The sequence below is a fragment of the Vanacampus margaritifer genome, chromosome 13 (assembly GCF_051991255.1).
Source record: "Vanacampus margaritifer isolate UIUO_Vmar chromosome 13, RoL_Vmar_1.0, whole genome shotgun sequence".
NCBI classification, from domain to species: Eukaryota; Metazoa; Chordata; class Actinopteri; order Syngnathiformes; family Syngnathidae; genus Vanacampus; species Vanacampus margaritifer.
In genome coordinates, this window is record NC_135444.1 from 17956775 (window position 1) to 17974914 (window position 18140).

An 18140-nucleotide genomic window follows, 5' to 3' on the forward strand; every position below is an offset into this window, starting at 1 on the left:
AGTAATCAGAGCAATTTTACGAGGATGTAGGTTTGTAATACAGAAGATAATGACCAAGCCGGCCCATGAAAAGCGTAAATCTGCGTAAAACTGATCAAATCCATGCATAACCTTGTATAATTGCTTTTTGAAAAAATTATTATGAAAAGAAAAAAAGTTAACCCTGAAAAAAATCTTCTTGAATAAGCAGCAGTATACCACCAATGAGCGGTTTCCACACAAAAAAACGCCCCCACCCCAAAAAATTTAAATTGAAAATATTTAAAAACGCCCCCAAAAAATTACACTTTTAAAATCCACTTATTATGTTTTGGGAAACAATCGGATTTTATTCTTGTAATATGACAGCGTTATTCTTGTAATATTCAGACTTTATTCTTGCAACTTAAAAAATGTAAAATATACAACTTTTTTTAATCTAAAAAATGCTACAGATTGACTTAATTCGAGATATAAAAGTAAAACAAATATATATAAAAAAGACTTCATACTTTCTTCTTGTAATATTTGTTTCCAATTTTTCTCTTGAAGTACACAACTTTTTTTTCCAAATAAAATGTCACACTTTATTCTTGTAACATGATGTTTAAAAAACAAAACAAACAAAATTTCTAAACAAATTCAAAATTTATTCTCAAAACATTACTAAAAATGTCTGATAATATTATGACTTCACTTATTTAATATTATGAAAAATTTCTCAAAATATATAACTTTTTTTCTAATAAAAATCCAACTTTTATTCTTTAATATTATGACTTTGTTCTTAAAATATACTACTATAATCCAGACTTACATCTCATAATATTGCAAAATTACTCTCATGACAATATAACTCTATTCTTGCCATAATACTTTTTTTCATCCCATTTAAAATGTAACTTTGACATCTACAGCTGCCAATGGCAGTGAATGAGTTCATCTTGAAAAAACAAACAAAAAACGAAAGAAAGCTGAGAAATAACTTGAGTTTGTTTTCGTAATTCTTAATATTATTGTCTTCATGTTCGTTCATGCTAGTTTACTATTTGTCCAAATAAGTGTGATGGAGACTTTTGCATGATACTTGACATGGCTCATGTACAGTATGCACATGCTGAAGCAGTTCATTAAAAGCTGCCTGCAGGGAATGGTCAACAGAGCTGACTGATTAGCGCCCGACGCCGAGCCCCCATCAATATTTAAACGGCAAAGACAAAGACACCTGTCCTTTCCGTGCCGCTCTTTCGGGGGCCACCGCTGCTCTAAATTATTCAGCGCATCAAGTGGAAAGAGCCGAGAGGACAAAATAAATAAGAGCGAGGGGAAGAAAAATGTGGGAGGTAGTAACAGCCTGAAGTTGGCGATGAGGAATTTAAAACTCATCAAGAAAACCAAAATAAAGGGCGGTTTTATTTGTTTGTTTGTTGTTGTTTTTTTTTTTTGGGGGGGGGAGGCGGGGGGGGGGGGGGGGGGTTATATGGAGATTTTTCAAGTTAATCAATTTAGACATCTGGGCTGGCAGTGAATGAGTTAAGTGTATGAGATAAAAGAGCGTCTCATTTATGAACGCCGGCGTGCACCGCTGACCTATACTTGCTGATCCCGTTGGGTTGCATCTGCTGGTCGTTGCCATGGCGATCATCCTGCGACACGCCGTCGGGCCGAGTGCTGCTGCTGCCAAACATGACTCGATCTTCCTCGTCGTCCTCCTCCTCTTCCTCGAAGGAATGACTTGCCACTGTCTCAAAGCCGCTCAGGGAGAGCTCCGAATCTGAACCTGGAGGAAGAGATTTTTTTTTTTTTAAGAACTTTTTGGGGAAAAAGAACGGTTATTTGGAGCAAGAAACTTTTTATTCAGTGATAGCAGGGCTATTACTACTACTACTACAAGTGTACAAACTGTCCAGCACATGCGGCTTCCATGTTTGTCAAAATTTTCGTGGGAATTTTCTAGTAACAAAAATAAAGTCATATTTTTCAAAAGAAAAATGTCAAAATATGAGAATAAAGTCAGATTTTGAGGAGAAAAAAAAGTTTATTTAAAAAAAAAAAGAGAACTCATAATGTTATGAGCGTTAAGTCATATACATATAAGTATAAAAAATGTTATGAGAAAAAAGTTGCAATATAATGAAAATAAAATTAATTTGCACTTTAAAAAAAGTTTTTTTTAAGATTATGAAATTTGAGAGAAAAAAGTTGCAATCTTAAAACAATAAAATATGATTTTGTCGCCAATGTTAAAGTCATAATATTATGAGAATGAATTAAGATTTGGACAAGATAAGAAAAGTCCTATTTTCAATGATTTTTTTTTTTGCACGAATAAATCAAGATTGAAAAATTGTATAATTTCAAGAATTAAAGTAAAGTTTTGTCAAGATAATAAAATCAAATATTTTCAATTAAAAATAATTGCGAGAATAAAGGGATTTTTTTTTGTTTTGTTTTGTTTTAAAAAAAAGGAAAAATAATATTATGAGAATCAAATATAATTTCTTTAGATACAAATGGTTTTTTTTAATACTAGAATGAAATTACCAGGCACATATTTTCAAGAAAAAAGTAGTAATATTATGAGAATATTTATTCAGATTTTTTTTTTCAATAAAAAAACATCCTAGAACTCAGATTTGAAAAATTATAAAGTTGCATATTTTCAAGACAAAAGTCATAATATCAGAAGTTAAAAAAAAAAAAAATCATAATTTTTTTAAATATAAAGGTGGTACATTTTCAAGGTTAAAGATAAAAGCAGAATTTTTTTTTTTTCGGGATTAAAAGTTACACATTTCTTACAAGTCCCAATAGCCCTAGAATAAAGTCTGTTTAAAAAATTTTTTTTTTGCATTTTAAAGTTGCACATTTTCGCCCTCCAAATGTCATCATATTCAACTGACCAGACACAGCGTCGTGGAATTCATCATCGCTGAGGCCGCTGGAGCCCTTGACGACGACCTGCTCCAACTCGTGGTGCTCGGTGGCGAGCGTCTGCAGCGCTTTGGACAGGATCTTATTCTTCTCCACTTCCAGCTCCAATTTCATGCTACGCACCTGCACGCACACAATGAAACACTACACTCATTTCTGGGTGTACAGTGGGAGGCACACAAACATTGAATGAAAAATCATCGCAAAGCATCTTTCGCCATTAAAATGAATGCAAATGCCATTAATCAGTTCTGAGGAACTATTATGAAACCCACTTGAATTCTCAGTCAAGTAACTAAATTACAATATTTGCGTTCAAGTGAATATTTGGTGATTAGCATTAGCATTAAGCTAGCGGGGCCTTTCTTTAGGCAGTTGTTTGGTTGCTTTGACGTTAAAGTACACACTTCAACTAAAGTCTTGACTAGTGCCACTTTTACAAACCTAAGTGCGCGAGCCAAGCAGAGCGGAGCCCAGCTGAACCCGCCGCCGTCATTACGCCGAGACGGGGATGCAGCTGCTGGGGTCGAGGCGTAATGGCAGCCGCTGCTACCTCGCGTTGCCCGACAACACGACTGGTCGGCGGGAGTGGAGATCAAATGACGGGTAATGGACTCACATGGAGCATTAGCAAAAGCAGCTGGAGTAATAGCGAGCATCCCGGCAGCACTTTGCCCACCAAAACGTCTCGCCCGATGGTGTGAAAGCAAGTAAGGCGAAGATTGGGGCCAATCCTCCACATGGTACATCACAAAATATCAGACAAGGATGAAACAGGGAGACAAGACCTTGTAGCATTCAAAAAGGGAAAAGGTCTTTATGAGCGAAAGTTACAGAGGATATAAAAAGTCTACACACCCCTGTTCAAATCCCAGGTTTTAGTGATAGGAAAAACAAATGAGACAAGATATATCTTTTCAAAAATCTATAGAAAAGAAAACTTAATTATTTTACAGTGGGTATTTAGAAACAAAACAATGCGATCATGTGGTTGCACAAGTGCGCACACCCTTTTACAACTATTTTCCAGTTTAACAAATCACATTGAAACTCGTTTTAAATGTTAAAATGATTTTTAACCGGGAGACACTTGCCATCATTTTAAGTGCCCCTGATTAACCCCAAATTTCACATGTTCTAGTAGGCTTTTCCTGACTGATCACTTTAATGCTGGATGATTCATCGTGGTCTCATTGCTCAAAATTAGTGTTGTTCTGATACCGTTTTTTGGCCCCCGATACCCAGTTTTGCAGTATCGATGCCGATACCGTACTGATACCTGGGTTGTTGTTTTTTTTCAAAAGCTGCCCTGTCATTGGTTCAGGTTCAGGTTCATTAAAAAGTCCTAAAATTATGAGACTGGAGTCAGATTTTCTTAATAGATAAAATATAACAAGAGTAAAAGCTGAACTTTAATGAGGACGAAAGTCAATTTTTAACAAGTGAAATTCTTTTTGGGTTGGAGTCACGCTGAAGATGATTTCCCATCTTTAAAATGCACACCCTGCTGCTTCATTCACACTCGGCGGCGTCGTGTGTGCTGCTCCGAGATGGAGGATATTCAGGTTATTCCTTCTGAGCGCCAGCCTATTCTTGAGAATCCGAGGGGGGGGTGGGCCCGTGTGCTATTTATGCCCGCGCACGTCTCGGTTGAAAAGGCTTCGCCCAGCTGAGCCGAGGAGGCCCCGGGCCAAGGTGTCACAACCCAGAAATCTGCGGCCCGGCTCTTCCGCTGGATGATCTGGCAGCTTGTTTGGTCTCTAATGAGCACGCTAATTCATTCCTGCATTTTTTTTCTCACACTGAGATTTGGAAACGAGCGTTAGGCATGAATGACACCGTTGTCTTCGCAGATGGCGACCGATCTGCTCGAAATGAACGCTAACGGGAGGTTTAGCCGTGTTTGTGTGTAGTAGTATGAACGAACACTTCATTTGGTACAGCTGAACAATACGAGAGCGCAATCAACGATTCTGCCTTTAATTTCACGACAGGGAGCAGTTTTGAAGAGAGTGAAAGCAGTTTATTACCACTCCCAGGTGACGTTTACTATAAAACTAAGCTAAAACAGGGTGGGCCAAAAGTAGAGTTATAACTAACACTTAGACATCCTCCATGTACCAATTGTGAACGGTAATAAAAACACATTTATAAAATGTGTAACCTTTTTAAGATATGAGTAACTCCCGTAGAAGTTTAGTATTATTTTCTATAATTTACATTTAAAATGTGATTTCTCCAGATAAAAAAATAAATAAAAAAATAAAAAAAATAATAATAAAAAATAATAAAAAATAAAATAAATAAATAAATAAAAAATAAAAAATAAAATGTGATTACTACTTTTGGCCCAACCTGTATTTAACCAAACCACATAACCTTGTATGTTCCAAGTCTACTAGCTTGATGCTAACACACAATGCAAAACACCATAAAAGGGCTAACGGAACTAGCAATGATTTCAGATTTGTTATCGTATACCTAATAGTATCACGTTTGCAATACAAAATGTTTTCTTGGCATAGTTGGATTGTGACCGTTAATGACTCACCACTTCCTGTTTGGAGACCAGTCCGAGACAGACGGCCAGGTGGGAACCGGTCTCTCCTGACAGCTTGCGAATGGTCTGCAGCTTCTCCATTGTGAAGGATGGAAACGCTAGCAAAAAAAATAAAATAAAAATTTAATTAAAAACTACAAACAAAATAGACCAGAATTCAAACAGCAACATTTAAATTATAACCCTGATTTGAAACCCTAACTTTGTCTTGAAAGCCTCATTTGAAACCCAAATCCAAACTTCCCTTCCTTTTCTTGAGACCTTACCTAGAAACCTAACATATGTTTGAAAACAAAATTTAAAACCTCAACCCTTGCTTTAAACCAAACTTTTAGACCCTAACTCTGTCCTATGACCCTAAATTGAAGCCCTAGCCTTTGTTTGAAACCACAACTCTGTCTAAAAACCTAACTTTGAAAGCCTAACCCTGTTTTGAAACACCCCAAAATGTCTTAAACTTCTACTTGAACGCGCTTTTCAAACCGTACTTTGAAACCCTAATCCGTCTATAAACTCTTCTTTGAAATCCCAATATTGATTAAAACAAAACAATACAAAACTCATTTGAAACCCTGTCTCGAAACCCAACTTAGAAATTCAAACACTATCTTAAAACCCTATCTTAAATCATTTTTCCACTTGTACGATGTTTCAGTTCGCTAAAAAATGTTGTATGCTTAGTTTAGAGTTGTCATTTTTTATCAGAATGATGCAGACTACTACAGTAAACATTTTTTTCTCACACATTTCTCAGCAAATGCATCAACCTGATTACTTGCAGTAAACAATTTGGTGGGGATTCAAATCCAGATCTTTGGGCCTTGGCTGAGGTTCGCGATCTATCGAGTGCCACTCAGCAGAAAACATCTTAATTAAAAGTTGTCATCGAAAAACTTTGTGACAGATTTTTTTGCCAGTTTTCACCTTGCAAGCGTTTATTTGATGCATTTTCCCAAATTTCTGAATATCAACGAGCGCATTCTGGTATCTGTTTGTCGCCGGTTGTTTGCCCTTGACGGAGGTCTGCTCTCGTTTGAGTGCCACTCTGTCTTATTCTAAGATTATAGTCACATTTCTCCAAAGCGCGGCTGCTTGCGAGGTTATTTCAGTAAATGTGAAATAAACCTTGTTACCTTGTGCCAGGCTGTCAGTCTTGACAGCGGACAGGAAGGCTTCCACTTCCTGCTCCATCCTGGCGTGGCTCGCCTGCGCCGCCTGCATCGGGAGAGAGAGACAATCAATCGGTGCTACTTTGAAACCCTAATTATAGTTTGAAAGTCTCATTATGAGCCCAAATTTGAAGTCATAACTTTTGTCTGAAACTTTGATCTAAACTTGAAACTTTCATTTGGAATCACAGCCTTACTAAAAACCCTACTTTTGAACCCTAACCCTTGTTTGAAACCATGATCAAGTTTTTGAACAAATTTTGAACCCAAATGCTATCTTGCAACTCTCATTTGGACCCCTGATGGTCTTGAAATCCTAATTTTAAACCTTAATCCAAGTTTGAAACTCTATTTTGGAACCCAAACACGGCCATGAAGCCCTACTTTGAAAACGTAATCTTTGATTAAAACCTTAGTTTAAGAATCGTACTTTAAAATCCTATTTTGAAATCTTATCTAATGTAAAATCCTGACTCTACCTTGAAACCTGCCCTTTTCTTGAAACCCAAATTTAAAATTTTAACCCTGTCTTGAAACGATACTTTGAAAGGCTTGCACTGGCCTAAAAGTTTACTTTGAGTCCCTTCCCCTACCTGTTTGAAGTCATGACAACAAAAAGAACCCTAATCACGAGTAGGGTTGTGAGTGTGGGCCTTTCCACAGCGCGATCCTTGCACCCCATCGGATTTTTCTAATGACTCTAATTGTCGCTTGGCTGTTGTTTGTTTGTGTGCGTTAGCCACCTGCAGGGCGTCGGCTATCCGACCCAGCGAGAAGCCATCCTCCTCATCATCATCCTCGTCGCCCTCCCGGCTGTCCTGCTCCTGAGAGCAGTAGTGTGTGCTGAAGGCTGTGTGCTCCTCCAATGCGTCTAGCCAAGCCTGCAAGTCATTAATGAGGGGGAAACTTTCATATAAAATCGACAGGGACTAGACTAGAAAAGCCAAACAGCAAACCAAGCATTTGTATTACATGCAAAATGATTATGGAGCCACAACACTGACAATAAGATTTGGTATTGAAAAAAAAATTTAATTGTGGAAAAAGGTGCATTGACATTGAAACAAGTATTAGCATTGGAAAAGGTTGTATTGAAAAATAAAATACAGACAAAAAAAGTAAAAAATATTTTCTTTAAGCATTTTTTTTTGTCTTTTTCAATGCCAATCTGCAGATTTTTTTACACTCTCTTTTCTCTCTCGCTCTCTCTCGTCACAGGTTTTGTACAGAAAATTGTTTTGTTTTTTTTATGTCTGTATTTTATTTTTCAATAGAACCTTTTCCAATGCCAATACTTGTTTCAATGGCAATACAGCTTTTTCCACAGCTTTTTTTTCCCAATACCAAATCTTATTGTCAGTGTTGTGGCTCGATAAATGATAAGAAAAATCTTGACTAACCCTAAGTGAAACGCTACCCTGGCTCAAAACACAATTTTAAAAACCGTAACCAGGTTTGAAACTGTAATTTGAAACCCAAATCATGTTTTCAAACCCTATTTTTAAACTCTTACCCTGGCTTGACTTTAAATTTGCAATACTAACCCTTTTTTAAACGCTAACACTGGATCTTAACCATCAGTTCGAACACTGTTTTAAAACCATAATCCTTCTCTTAAATCCTAATTTGAAATTCTCACCTTGTCTTAGAACCCAAATTTGTGTATCCAACCCTTATTTGAATCTCTACTTAGAAAACACCTTTTTGGGAACACATTTTAAAATCCTAACTCTGGCTTGAAACCCTACCTCAAAACCCTAAAATCCAGGCTTGAAACCCTAACACTTTCTTGAAACCCCAATTCAAAACCCTGTTTTGAAGCCTTTATCCTGCCTTGAAACTCTAAATTGAGACCCAAACCCAGGCTTGAAATCATAACCCTGTTTTAAAACCCCGTTTAAACTCTAATTGTGTGGAAAAACCCTAATTTGAGACCCCAACCCTGTTTTAAAAAAAAACATAATTTGAGGCCTTATATTTTGTTTGAAACCCTATTTCCTAATCTTGGCTTGATAACATACATCCTTAAAACCGCTGGGTTAAAAATAACCCAATATTGGGTTATAGCAGTTCTTAAAATTGCTGGGTTAAAAATAGCCCAATAATAGTCTTAAAGGTGTCATTTTAAATCCTGACCCTGTTTGAAACCCTTATTTAAAAATGCAATCCATGCTTTAAAGCCCAAATTCGAAACCCTCGTTTAAAATCCTAACCTCATCTCAAAAGCCCAATTTCGAAGCTTAACCTTGCAATTCTGGCCACTCAAGTGTGCATCTATTGAAATCAATTCGGTTGTCAGCCTGTTCTGACATGGAAAAAAAAACAATTTGGACATCCAAAGCTGGTAAATAGCAGAGTACGAAGCATGACAAACAAGACGGTCATTGACTTTTTTCCCCTCAGACAAATGTCACAGCAAATGTGCAAGGGGGCCGGCCAAATGTGAAGCGATTTGTGTCATACGTATTTGTTATAGCGAGCGCGGACGTGACAGCGTGCACCGGCGGGAGCTTAACTTTTCAAGTCGTCAAAAAGAAGTTGCCGTTTGGAAGGCGGCGCCTGCAAATTGATCGTCAGGGACGGAGATTACATTGAAGGAAGCGCAAAAAGCGTGGAAACATCAAACCGTACTTTTCTTGTCGCCTCGGGCTCCCTTTTGGATGATACTTTGAAGTAATGGACGCTGTCATCGAAGCACTTCAGGGTGAAGGTGCACTTATCTTTGGACCGCATCTTAAACAACAACAAAAATCACGTGGCGGAAAAAATAAAATACATTTTTTTCAAATGTATTTAAAAAAAAAAAAAAGATACATTTCCTTGTTACTACTCCAGTATTTCATTATGTATAATAAATAAAATATAATAGTTTAATGATAATAATAAAATACCTAACTCTAGTTTGTAACTATAAATGGGTCTTGAAACCCTACTTTAAAACCATAACCATGACTTAAACCCAAATTAGAATCCCCAAAAATGTATTCCAGCCCTTACTTAAACTCAATTTCTTATTTGAAACACAATTTGATACCCTCCTGTTGATTCCAAATCCTACTTTGAAACCCCAACCACTGTTTGAAACCCTAACCCTTATCTGAATGCATAAATCTGTCTTGAAGACCCCAATTTGAATGCCTAGCCCTTGTTTGAAACTGTAACCCAGGCTTAATTCCGGCTCCTTAATTTCAAAGATCCATTTTAAATCTTACTCTTGTTTGAAACCCTAATTCGAGCAAAAATCAAAAGAGAGTCGATTGGTTCTCACCAGAAGCTGCGCATGAGTGAGGGATTTGCATCCTTGCCTCCTGACATTGGCGACCGCGTCTGACCTTGAGCAGCAGGAGGCAAAAATGATTCATCTTGGTCTCAATTTTTAGATCATAAAAACCTGGCATTTAAAAGGGGTGTGTAGACTTTATTCACTCAAGTACATTTAATACCAGATTTTTTTTTTTATACTTAGATACAGCAAATGTCAAGATACATTCAGAGCATTCTAGTACAGTAGTACTCCACAATGAGACTCAAACTTCCCTCAAAGTTATTAACTGTTACTTTTCTTCAAGTATCACTTTTCAGGTACTTCTCTGCCTCTCGTGACCACCTTCCTAATCAAAAGGCGAGCAAGGTCGGAGACGCCACCTACTGTTTGGAGTACCAGGACAGAACGCCGTTGTGGAGGACCACCCAGTAGGAGCGCCAGCCCAAAAATCTGGAGCTCTGCAGGGATGACACACGAGGGAGGAATCAGCACCATCGCTCCATTTTGACAGCGGCGCATCACATTTGCATATTTTGGATTCTCGCTTAAAGCGGGTCGCTTTGCTCTCCGAATTATCCCAGTAGGGGGTTGAAAGGCACAAATGAGGAATCCAAATCACAACAGAGTGTTTCTGACTGTTAAATATTTTCAATAAATATTCATATGATAATTAAAAAGGTTAAAAATGTATACAAATATGGTTTAAATTTAATAGATGCTTAATATAAGGTGCAAATGTGTATCACTGTACTGTTGTTCTATAATATAAAGTTAGATGTTTACATATGCAGTACACTATAAATATTATGGATAGTCATTTTTTCCTTTTCTTTTTTTAATTACAAAAACAACGGAGATCATAAGTAAACACAACATAAAGGGACTGCCTTGTACAATTCTGTGTAATAGTTGATAGTTGTCATTTCTAAACAGTTTTGAATTATGTGATGGTCAATTTTTTATTGATTTTTTATACATTTTTTACAAAACATTTTTTGAAGTTTAATAATTGTTTTATTTATTTTATCATATTTTTCATTTTGTATCAAACGTTTTACTTTTTTTTACAAAACATTTTTTTTAAGTTTAAAAATGTAGTTATTTTTTCTTGGAATTTTTTTATTTTGCATCAAATTTTAATTAGTATTTTTTGTATTATGTATATTGATATATTTATTATATTAAAATTGTTTCACAATTAGATTTTTACAGTTATTTTACATCACATTTGCTCAGGTAACTACCTATCATGGCTCAGCTTCAGAAAACAGGTGAGCCGTGATTGGCCATTACCTAAATAATAATAATAATAATAATAATAAATTGTATTTCTAACGCACTTTACATTCATAAAATAAATCTCAAAGTGCACAGCACAGGCAACAATAAAAGCAGAAAAAAAAACTCAATAAAAACAAAAAATCTGAGTAAAAAAAAGTCAAGACTAAAATCAAAACTTAACTCAAAATAGAAATGAATCAGGAAAAGCTTCTCTTTTTTTTTTAAGGAAGGTTTTGAGTTTTAAAAGCTTCCACCGTCTGTGGAGCCTAAAGCCCTGAGATGTCATTTTTAGACAACAGCAAGTGGAAAATTTGGCCGCCCCCTGAGATGGATAAAATGGGTGCACTTTTCAAAATGTATCTATAAAAATACAATTATCTATATTACTGTATATTTGTACATACATGAAAATATCTACATACAGATACACATACTGTACACACATATACATACACGTACTGTATGTACGAAGTATATACATATATATGCTTCTACAATATATAATTATTATTTTTTTTTTTATATATATAATTATATTTTATATATAAAAAAATATATTCTATTTTTAAATATATAATTATTTTAATCTGAATATATATATATATATATATATATATATATATATATATATATATATATATATATATATATATATATATATATACATATATTCTCCATGTGACTACTTTCACTAACATATATTCAGTTATCGTACCGACAAGTTCATGAACTTAGTAGCTAATCGGCACGCGTGTGACTTTGCGCTCGCAAGATGATTGCGCATCTCATGTGGAACTTGAGTAAAAAAAAAACTGCCGTCTTGAGCGCGCGGCCCGTAATCTCGTCACACTTCATTGACTCATCACTGTCTCAGTGTTTACGGAATCATTACTCTAATCAATGGCCGCTTCACAGGCTGCTAAGTGAGGCTACAGACGGACACACAGTGAAAACAGTCGAGGGCCGGTCATGAGTACATTTACATTACGTACACGTTTGAATTGAGCCCACTGAAATGGAGCAATCAATGTCGTATTGAACCACTTTCAGAGTGCGCTTCATCAAGTGTTGTTCGAGGCATGCACTACTGTATGTGGCTGCCTGGTAATGTATGCAGTGAAGCCGGCTACACATAAGCAGTTGAACTGAGGTCTCGCGAGGTCTCGTGTCAAGTCATACGTGCATGACTGGAAAATTAAACACAGATTGGAAACTCTTACACAGGCGTGAAGCTTATTTTGAAAAGCTTTAACCTTAGCTTGAAATCTTATTTTGAAATCCAAACTCAGGCTTGAAACCCAAATTGAAAACCCTATTTTGAAAGCTTAACCAATCTATTGGTGAGCCAATTTTAAAACTCTAACATATGCTTGAATCCCAAATTCGAAAACGTAAGGCTTATTTTAAACCGCAACCCTAGATGGAAATCCAAACTCGAACCTGTAATTCTTGATTGACACCATAAGAGAGGCATGAGATCCTTACACTAGTCTTGAAACCCTACCGTGAAACCCCAATCCTGACATGGAATCCCAGTTTGAAACCCTAAATTGAAACATGAGCCCTCATTTGAAATGAGATCTTTGAAGCATGAAACCCAAACCCTTGTTTGAAACCCAACTTTGAAACCCTAAACTGGACTTTAAAACCCGGTTTTAAACTCAACACACTAAAAAAATGCTGCGTTGTTTTCCTAACCTACTTGTTGGGTAGCTGTGGGTTTTGAGCAGATTGGGTTACCTTTACCCAAAGTTGGATTAATTGTTTTAACCAAGCAGATTGGGTTGAAGATTCAGGATTTGGGCAGGCTGAAGATTCAGCTCTTCTAGTCGGAATTTTGGACAGTTTTTTGTGTACTAAAGTTGAAGTAAATTTAATGAAATATAATATTTTTTGGACCCAGGTCTGGGTTATCTGTTACACCCAATTTGGGTTATTTTTTAACCCAGAAATTTTAAATTTAAACTCTATTTTGAAATGCGTGAAACTCACCCTGAATTTACAAGTTGATTTAAAACCCTAACCTTGGTTTGAAACTTGAAACAGGACTGAAAAAAAATACAACTAATTTGAAATGCTAGCTCCATCTTAAAATCCTAATTTGAAAACCGAAACCCTAAACCTCCTTTGAAATCCTCGCCATGGCTTGAAACCCTACTTTTTGAAACTCAAATTTTAATTGTGGATCCTAATTTGAATCCGAACCATTGCTTTAAGCCCTACTTTCAAACCCTCATCCTGGTTTTGTGATACTTTAGGTGTCGGACTTTACAACTTCAGCTGCATTCAATTCAGATGACATCTTTAAATGAAACCCACAAATAAGGCATTTAACCCTGGAGAACCCACGGGGTCAAATTTGGCCCCGATAAATTCTGCTACTCAAATAACAAAGACCTTCTTTTTTTTCCCAGCAGTGATTTTGTCCCTGTGTTCTTGTTTCCATTGGCCAAAGTGTGTTTGTACATTCAAAATCCAGTTCTAAAATGCAACAAATAAAACAAAAAAATTATATTGTTCAATGTAGCTGTGTATTTGATTGATTATTTTCTTAAATTCTAAATACAGGGATGTGATTTGACCAAAGTGAAATTATCTGAAAATTTAGCCGGTGGTCTGGGGGCCGCTGGCACCCAGCTAGGTCCAGGGCAGTGCCCTGGTGGGGGGACACGGGGGGCAAAGCCCCCCGGAGCTCATGGGTTTTCCGTGTTTTTAAGTACTTTCAATGCACTCACATGACAAAGAAATAGACAAAACAACAGCATAAATTTTAAATGTATATTGAACTATCCCATATAAAATGGCAGTTTTAGTCAACTCAAAATCAGTCACATTCAAAAACATTGGACTGCCTTTGCTTTTAAAAACTATCACTGAGAATATCATCATATCTAACTAATGTGATTACTAAGTTAACACATAAATAATGTTGAAGAGTTCAAATTTCATGAACAAATAATTGTATCATGAAAATCGGGGGGGGGGGGGGAGACAAAAAAAAAAGCGGAATTCCGCGAATTAGCGGAAAAATCACATCCCTGTAAATAGCTTAATAACAGTTTTTGTTATTCTGATTTTTCGAAATGATACCCCTAAATCCCAAAAGGGTCAAATTTCGCCCTAATCCTAAACTAGGGAATAAAGGGTTAAAATTGAAAAAACATATATTTTAGTGTTCAGTGAACTTATAGCAGTCATTTAAGGTATAATTCACAATTTTCCAAAGAAGAAAAGGGTTCTTGGGTTCTCCAGGGTTAATGTACAGCAATGCAAGGATTTTGTGGACTTCACCTTCCAGAGGAGCCCCTCAAACTTCTTGGCGTGGCGTCTCATCCCCTGCAAAAAAAATCCCAAAAATCAAAACCAAACCACAAAAGCGGCGGAAGTGTTGAGCTTGAGTATGAACACTCACCCGGCGTGTGTTGCTCTCAAGCAGCTGTCTCATTGCCGCGTTGCTGGCCAACTCCAACACGGTCTGACCTGAAGTAGCACATCACAGCAACATCTTAAAAGCCTTCCCTCAGCTTGAAATGTTACCTACTATGAAACCTTAACCAGCTCCCACAGAGTCTGGCCCGATAGAAACACGTGACCATGATCGACATAAACAGAAAAAAAAAAAAAAACGGAAGCGCATCACGGCTAATTAGCACTGTTAGGCCTCTTGTGTAATCATCGCTTCTTGAGTCACGGCGCTAATCACTGAGTATCAAGCATTTAATCAGACGGAAAGAAAAGAACAGAGCGAGCCACCACTTTATTGTAGAAGTCTTTTTTTTTCTTTGTGCATTTGTTTTATACTGTGTCTTTATTACATCTTTTTTAATTGGTGGTCGGGTGTGGAACATATTCCATCTTCAATAGATTTTCTTGAGTCAAAACTAGCCCAAATTATATGAAATGGCTAACCCAATGCTGGGTCCAAAAGGGACTGAGCCAATGCTGGTTTATTCATACCACACACATTGGGTTGAGGATCGAACCCAGGACATTGGGTCAAGATTTTGATCCAATAAGGGGTAAAAAAATACCCATTCTGATAAATGAAAGCTACTAAGAAATGGTTTACTGCCACTTATCAGACCAGGATTTTTTATTTAAAAAAAATTCCTGGAGAGGTCAGTATTGTTCATTCGGTAATTTTACCGATTTGACATGTCATCATAATTGCTCTCTTTTTTTAAATAAAAAAAAAATAATGTATGTAGGTGAGTATGTGTTCGTGCGTGTGTGCGTGAGTGCGAGTGTGTGTGTGTATTCATTAGTTCACCTAAAACAGACCAGGATTTGTAACCCAATCCATATGCCCAAATGGAGTAGTGATACCCACCCCCTAAAAATGTTTACATTAAATTGACTTCAACCTCAGTATACAAAACTTAAAACCGCAAATCCAATTTTCAACCCAATCTGCTGGGTCAAAGTAAGTAAACCAATCTTCTCAAAATCCTCAGCTACCCAGTGAACGGTTTAGGAAAATAACCCAGCATTTTTTTTTTTTATCGTGCGGTGAAATTCGGGAGTGTCTCTCCAGATGTGCTCCACATCCCCGTGAAAAGATGAACTAAAAACTGCTCTTGACAGTTCTGGCAGGTCATAATTGAATGCGCGTCGGCTGAATGTCGGCGTGCTGCAGCAATTTGCTGTTCAAATAGCAATAATTGGGAACGTGCGCCTCGCAGCGTGTCAGCATCGTGTCAATGGGATTTGGCAAAATGAAATTCCTGGTCCAATATCATTTTTCTCACTCCATCCAAACAATAACACAAGCTGGGTGGAAAACTTCCAAAGGTAATCACACGTTTGAAACAACTTCCTTCACTGCAATAAATCTGGATTGTGGTTTCATAATATTACACAAAAAAAATGCCTCATCTTGAGGATATTAACCTCACTCAACAAAATTTAGCGAAACCCAAACTTTGACTTTGACGACATTTTGAAGACATTTCGGGGTCCCGTACCGTGCTGTCCTTACCGTTCTTGTTCTTAACACCGGTGCAGGCGCCGGCCCTCAGCAGCTTGGCGGCACACTGCGTCTGGCCTCGGTAGGCGGCGCAGTGCAGCGGAGTGTTGCCCAGCACGTCTGTGCACTCCATGTTGGGCGCCTTCTTGCTGCTCAGCTACACACACACGCGCATTCGGAAGTAAATAAAAGTGAAATAAAAGAGAATGAGCAAACACAGATGGTTTTGCCGGCTCCCCGGGGTGTTTATTAGCCTGTGAAGAGCTGAGCTGTGACAGTTTGGATTTTAAGTACACTGTGGTTCAGATGGATGGATGGAAGGACGGAAAGATGATGTGGTGTGATTTGGATTTGACTCTAACCCTGTCCTGAAACCCTACTTTAGGGTGCCCCTTGTTTGAAACCCTAACGCTGGCTTCAAGGTTTGAAACCCCAAACCAGCCTAGAAACCCTAATCCTTAAAGCCAAGGCTTCAAACCCTATTAAGAAACCCAAACCCGAGCTTCAAACTCAAATTAGAAGCCATACTTTGAAACCTTGACTATTGTTGGAAACCCTCATTTAAAAGCCAACTGGAGTAGAAATCAGGCTTGATCTTAAAACCTAAACTTATTTGAAACCCTAATAAACCCTAATCTAAAGACCAGTTTTGAAACACTTAACATGGTCTGAAACCCAAATTTGAAACCCTAACACTTGTTTAAACCAAGCCTGATAAATGATGTGGTATGCTTTGGATCATAAGATTTTTTTATTTTTTTAAATATATTTTTTAGGACAATGCACATTACGAAACAAAACAAAAAGTCATCCATGTTTGCACAGTGTCTTTCGTTTTGCTCCCTCCCTCCTCCGTACGTACGTAACTCACCCCTCCTCGACCTAAAAACAAGTTAATTGGAGTCAATTAACTTCAACCACGCAAGCAGCCAATCATATTGTGCCCTGCTTAGAAGTCCCCTCAAAAAGAGTAAAGAAGAGCTCATTAACTCATTTGCTCCCAAAAACGTATAAATACGTTCTATTTGAAATGTTTTAAGTGTCCCAAAGGCGTTTTATAATGATGAAACTTAGCTAAATTCTAATGCAAATTACTGAAAAATGGAAACAGAAATATATTTTTTTCCTGATGAAAGAAGAGACTCTAATCTTTCTTTTGGTAGGTTCCATGTTGCTAACCAAAATAGCAGTACAATGTAAATTAAAAACCAGTAAAAATCCAGTAAAACAGCCAGGAGTGAAGGGGGTTGCTTCAGTGAAAATGGCTGGGAGTGAATTAGTTAATAGTGACAGGCTATGACTTTTTAAAACCACGATAAACCATTAAACTAGTAATCAGGCTATAAATAGTTAAAGAGCATAAACCACTAACCAGCTGACTCAGAGTGGCGATGTCGCCTTCTCGGACCGCTTCAAGAAGTTTCCACTCCTGTTGCCTCTCTTCCGTCCTCTCGACAGCTGGTAAAAACATGACGGCAAAAATGATTCACAATTAGCCGGATTGTGCGTGCGTGCGTGCGTGCGTGCTCACCTGCGAGCATGTGTCTGATCTCGGCGTTTTGAGTGACGTCTTTGGGAATCTGAGCCGTTCCATTGATGACGGTGGCGCTGGCGTTGTAGCGCAGCAGCAGCATGACAACCTCCTGAATGATTTGCTTGATTGATTACTTGATTGATCGATCGAGTTGAACGAGTTGAACGGATTGCGTTTAGGTACCTTTCTCCCTGTGAAGGCGGCTTTGTGTAAAGGCGTGTCTCCGACGTTGTTGGGCAAGTTGACATCCGCCCCTGCCTGTTTTAACGGAATCGCGCACTGTTTTAACTTTTATGTGATTGATTATTGCAAATTTTGAAGAACAAACCTTTAGTAATTCGTCCACAACATCGGTGTGACCAAAATACGAAGCCAAGTGAAGAGGTGTCCATCCCCGGTTGGACTTACTCTTACCTAGAACATAAGAACAATAGTCGTTGAAATCCGAATTT

At 37.4% G+C, this 18140-nt stretch overlaps 1 protein-coding gene across 4 annotated transcripts in view; it reads right to left on the minus strand.

The window, feature by feature from the left end:
• osbpl1a (oxysterol binding protein-like 1A) overlaps nucleotides 1–18140 on the minus strand; it is a 44901-nt gene that overhangs the window by 22744 nt on the left and 4017 nt on the right. For 3 of the 4 annotated variants that reach the window (XM_077585052.1, XM_077585054.1, XM_077585053.1), the window contains exons 3-17: nucleotides 18017–18102; nucleotides 17872–17946; nucleotides 17686–17797; nucleotides 17527–17612; nucleotides 16167–16311; nucleotides 14601–14668; nucleotides 14480–14524; nucleotides 10292–10365; nucleotides 9911–9974; nucleotides 9274–9375; nucleotides 7386–7523; nucleotides 6607–6688; nucleotides 5465–5571; nucleotides 2883–3036; nucleotides 1570–1759 (exon numbers count right to left, since the gene is read on the minus strand). In XM_077585052.1, coding sequence (XP_077441178.1) covers nucleotides 1570–1759; nucleotides 2883–3036; nucleotides 5465–5571; nucleotides 6607–6688; nucleotides 7386–7523; nucleotides 9274–9375; nucleotides 9911–9974; nucleotides 10292–10365; nucleotides 14480–14524; nucleotides 14601–14668; nucleotides 16167–16311; nucleotides 17527–17612; nucleotides 17686–17797; nucleotides 17872–17946; nucleotides 18017–18102 — 1528 coding nt within the window. The remainder of the gene's footprint in view (nucleotides 1–1569; nucleotides 1760–2882; nucleotides 3037–5464; nucleotides 5572–6606; nucleotides 6689–7385; nucleotides 7524–9273; nucleotides 9376–9910; nucleotides 9975–10291; nucleotides 10366–14479; nucleotides 14525–14600; nucleotides 14669–16166; nucleotides 16312–17526; nucleotides 17613–17685; nucleotides 17798–17871; nucleotides 17947–18016; nucleotides 18103–18140) is intronic. The other variant, XM_077585055.1, reaches the window with a different exon arrangement.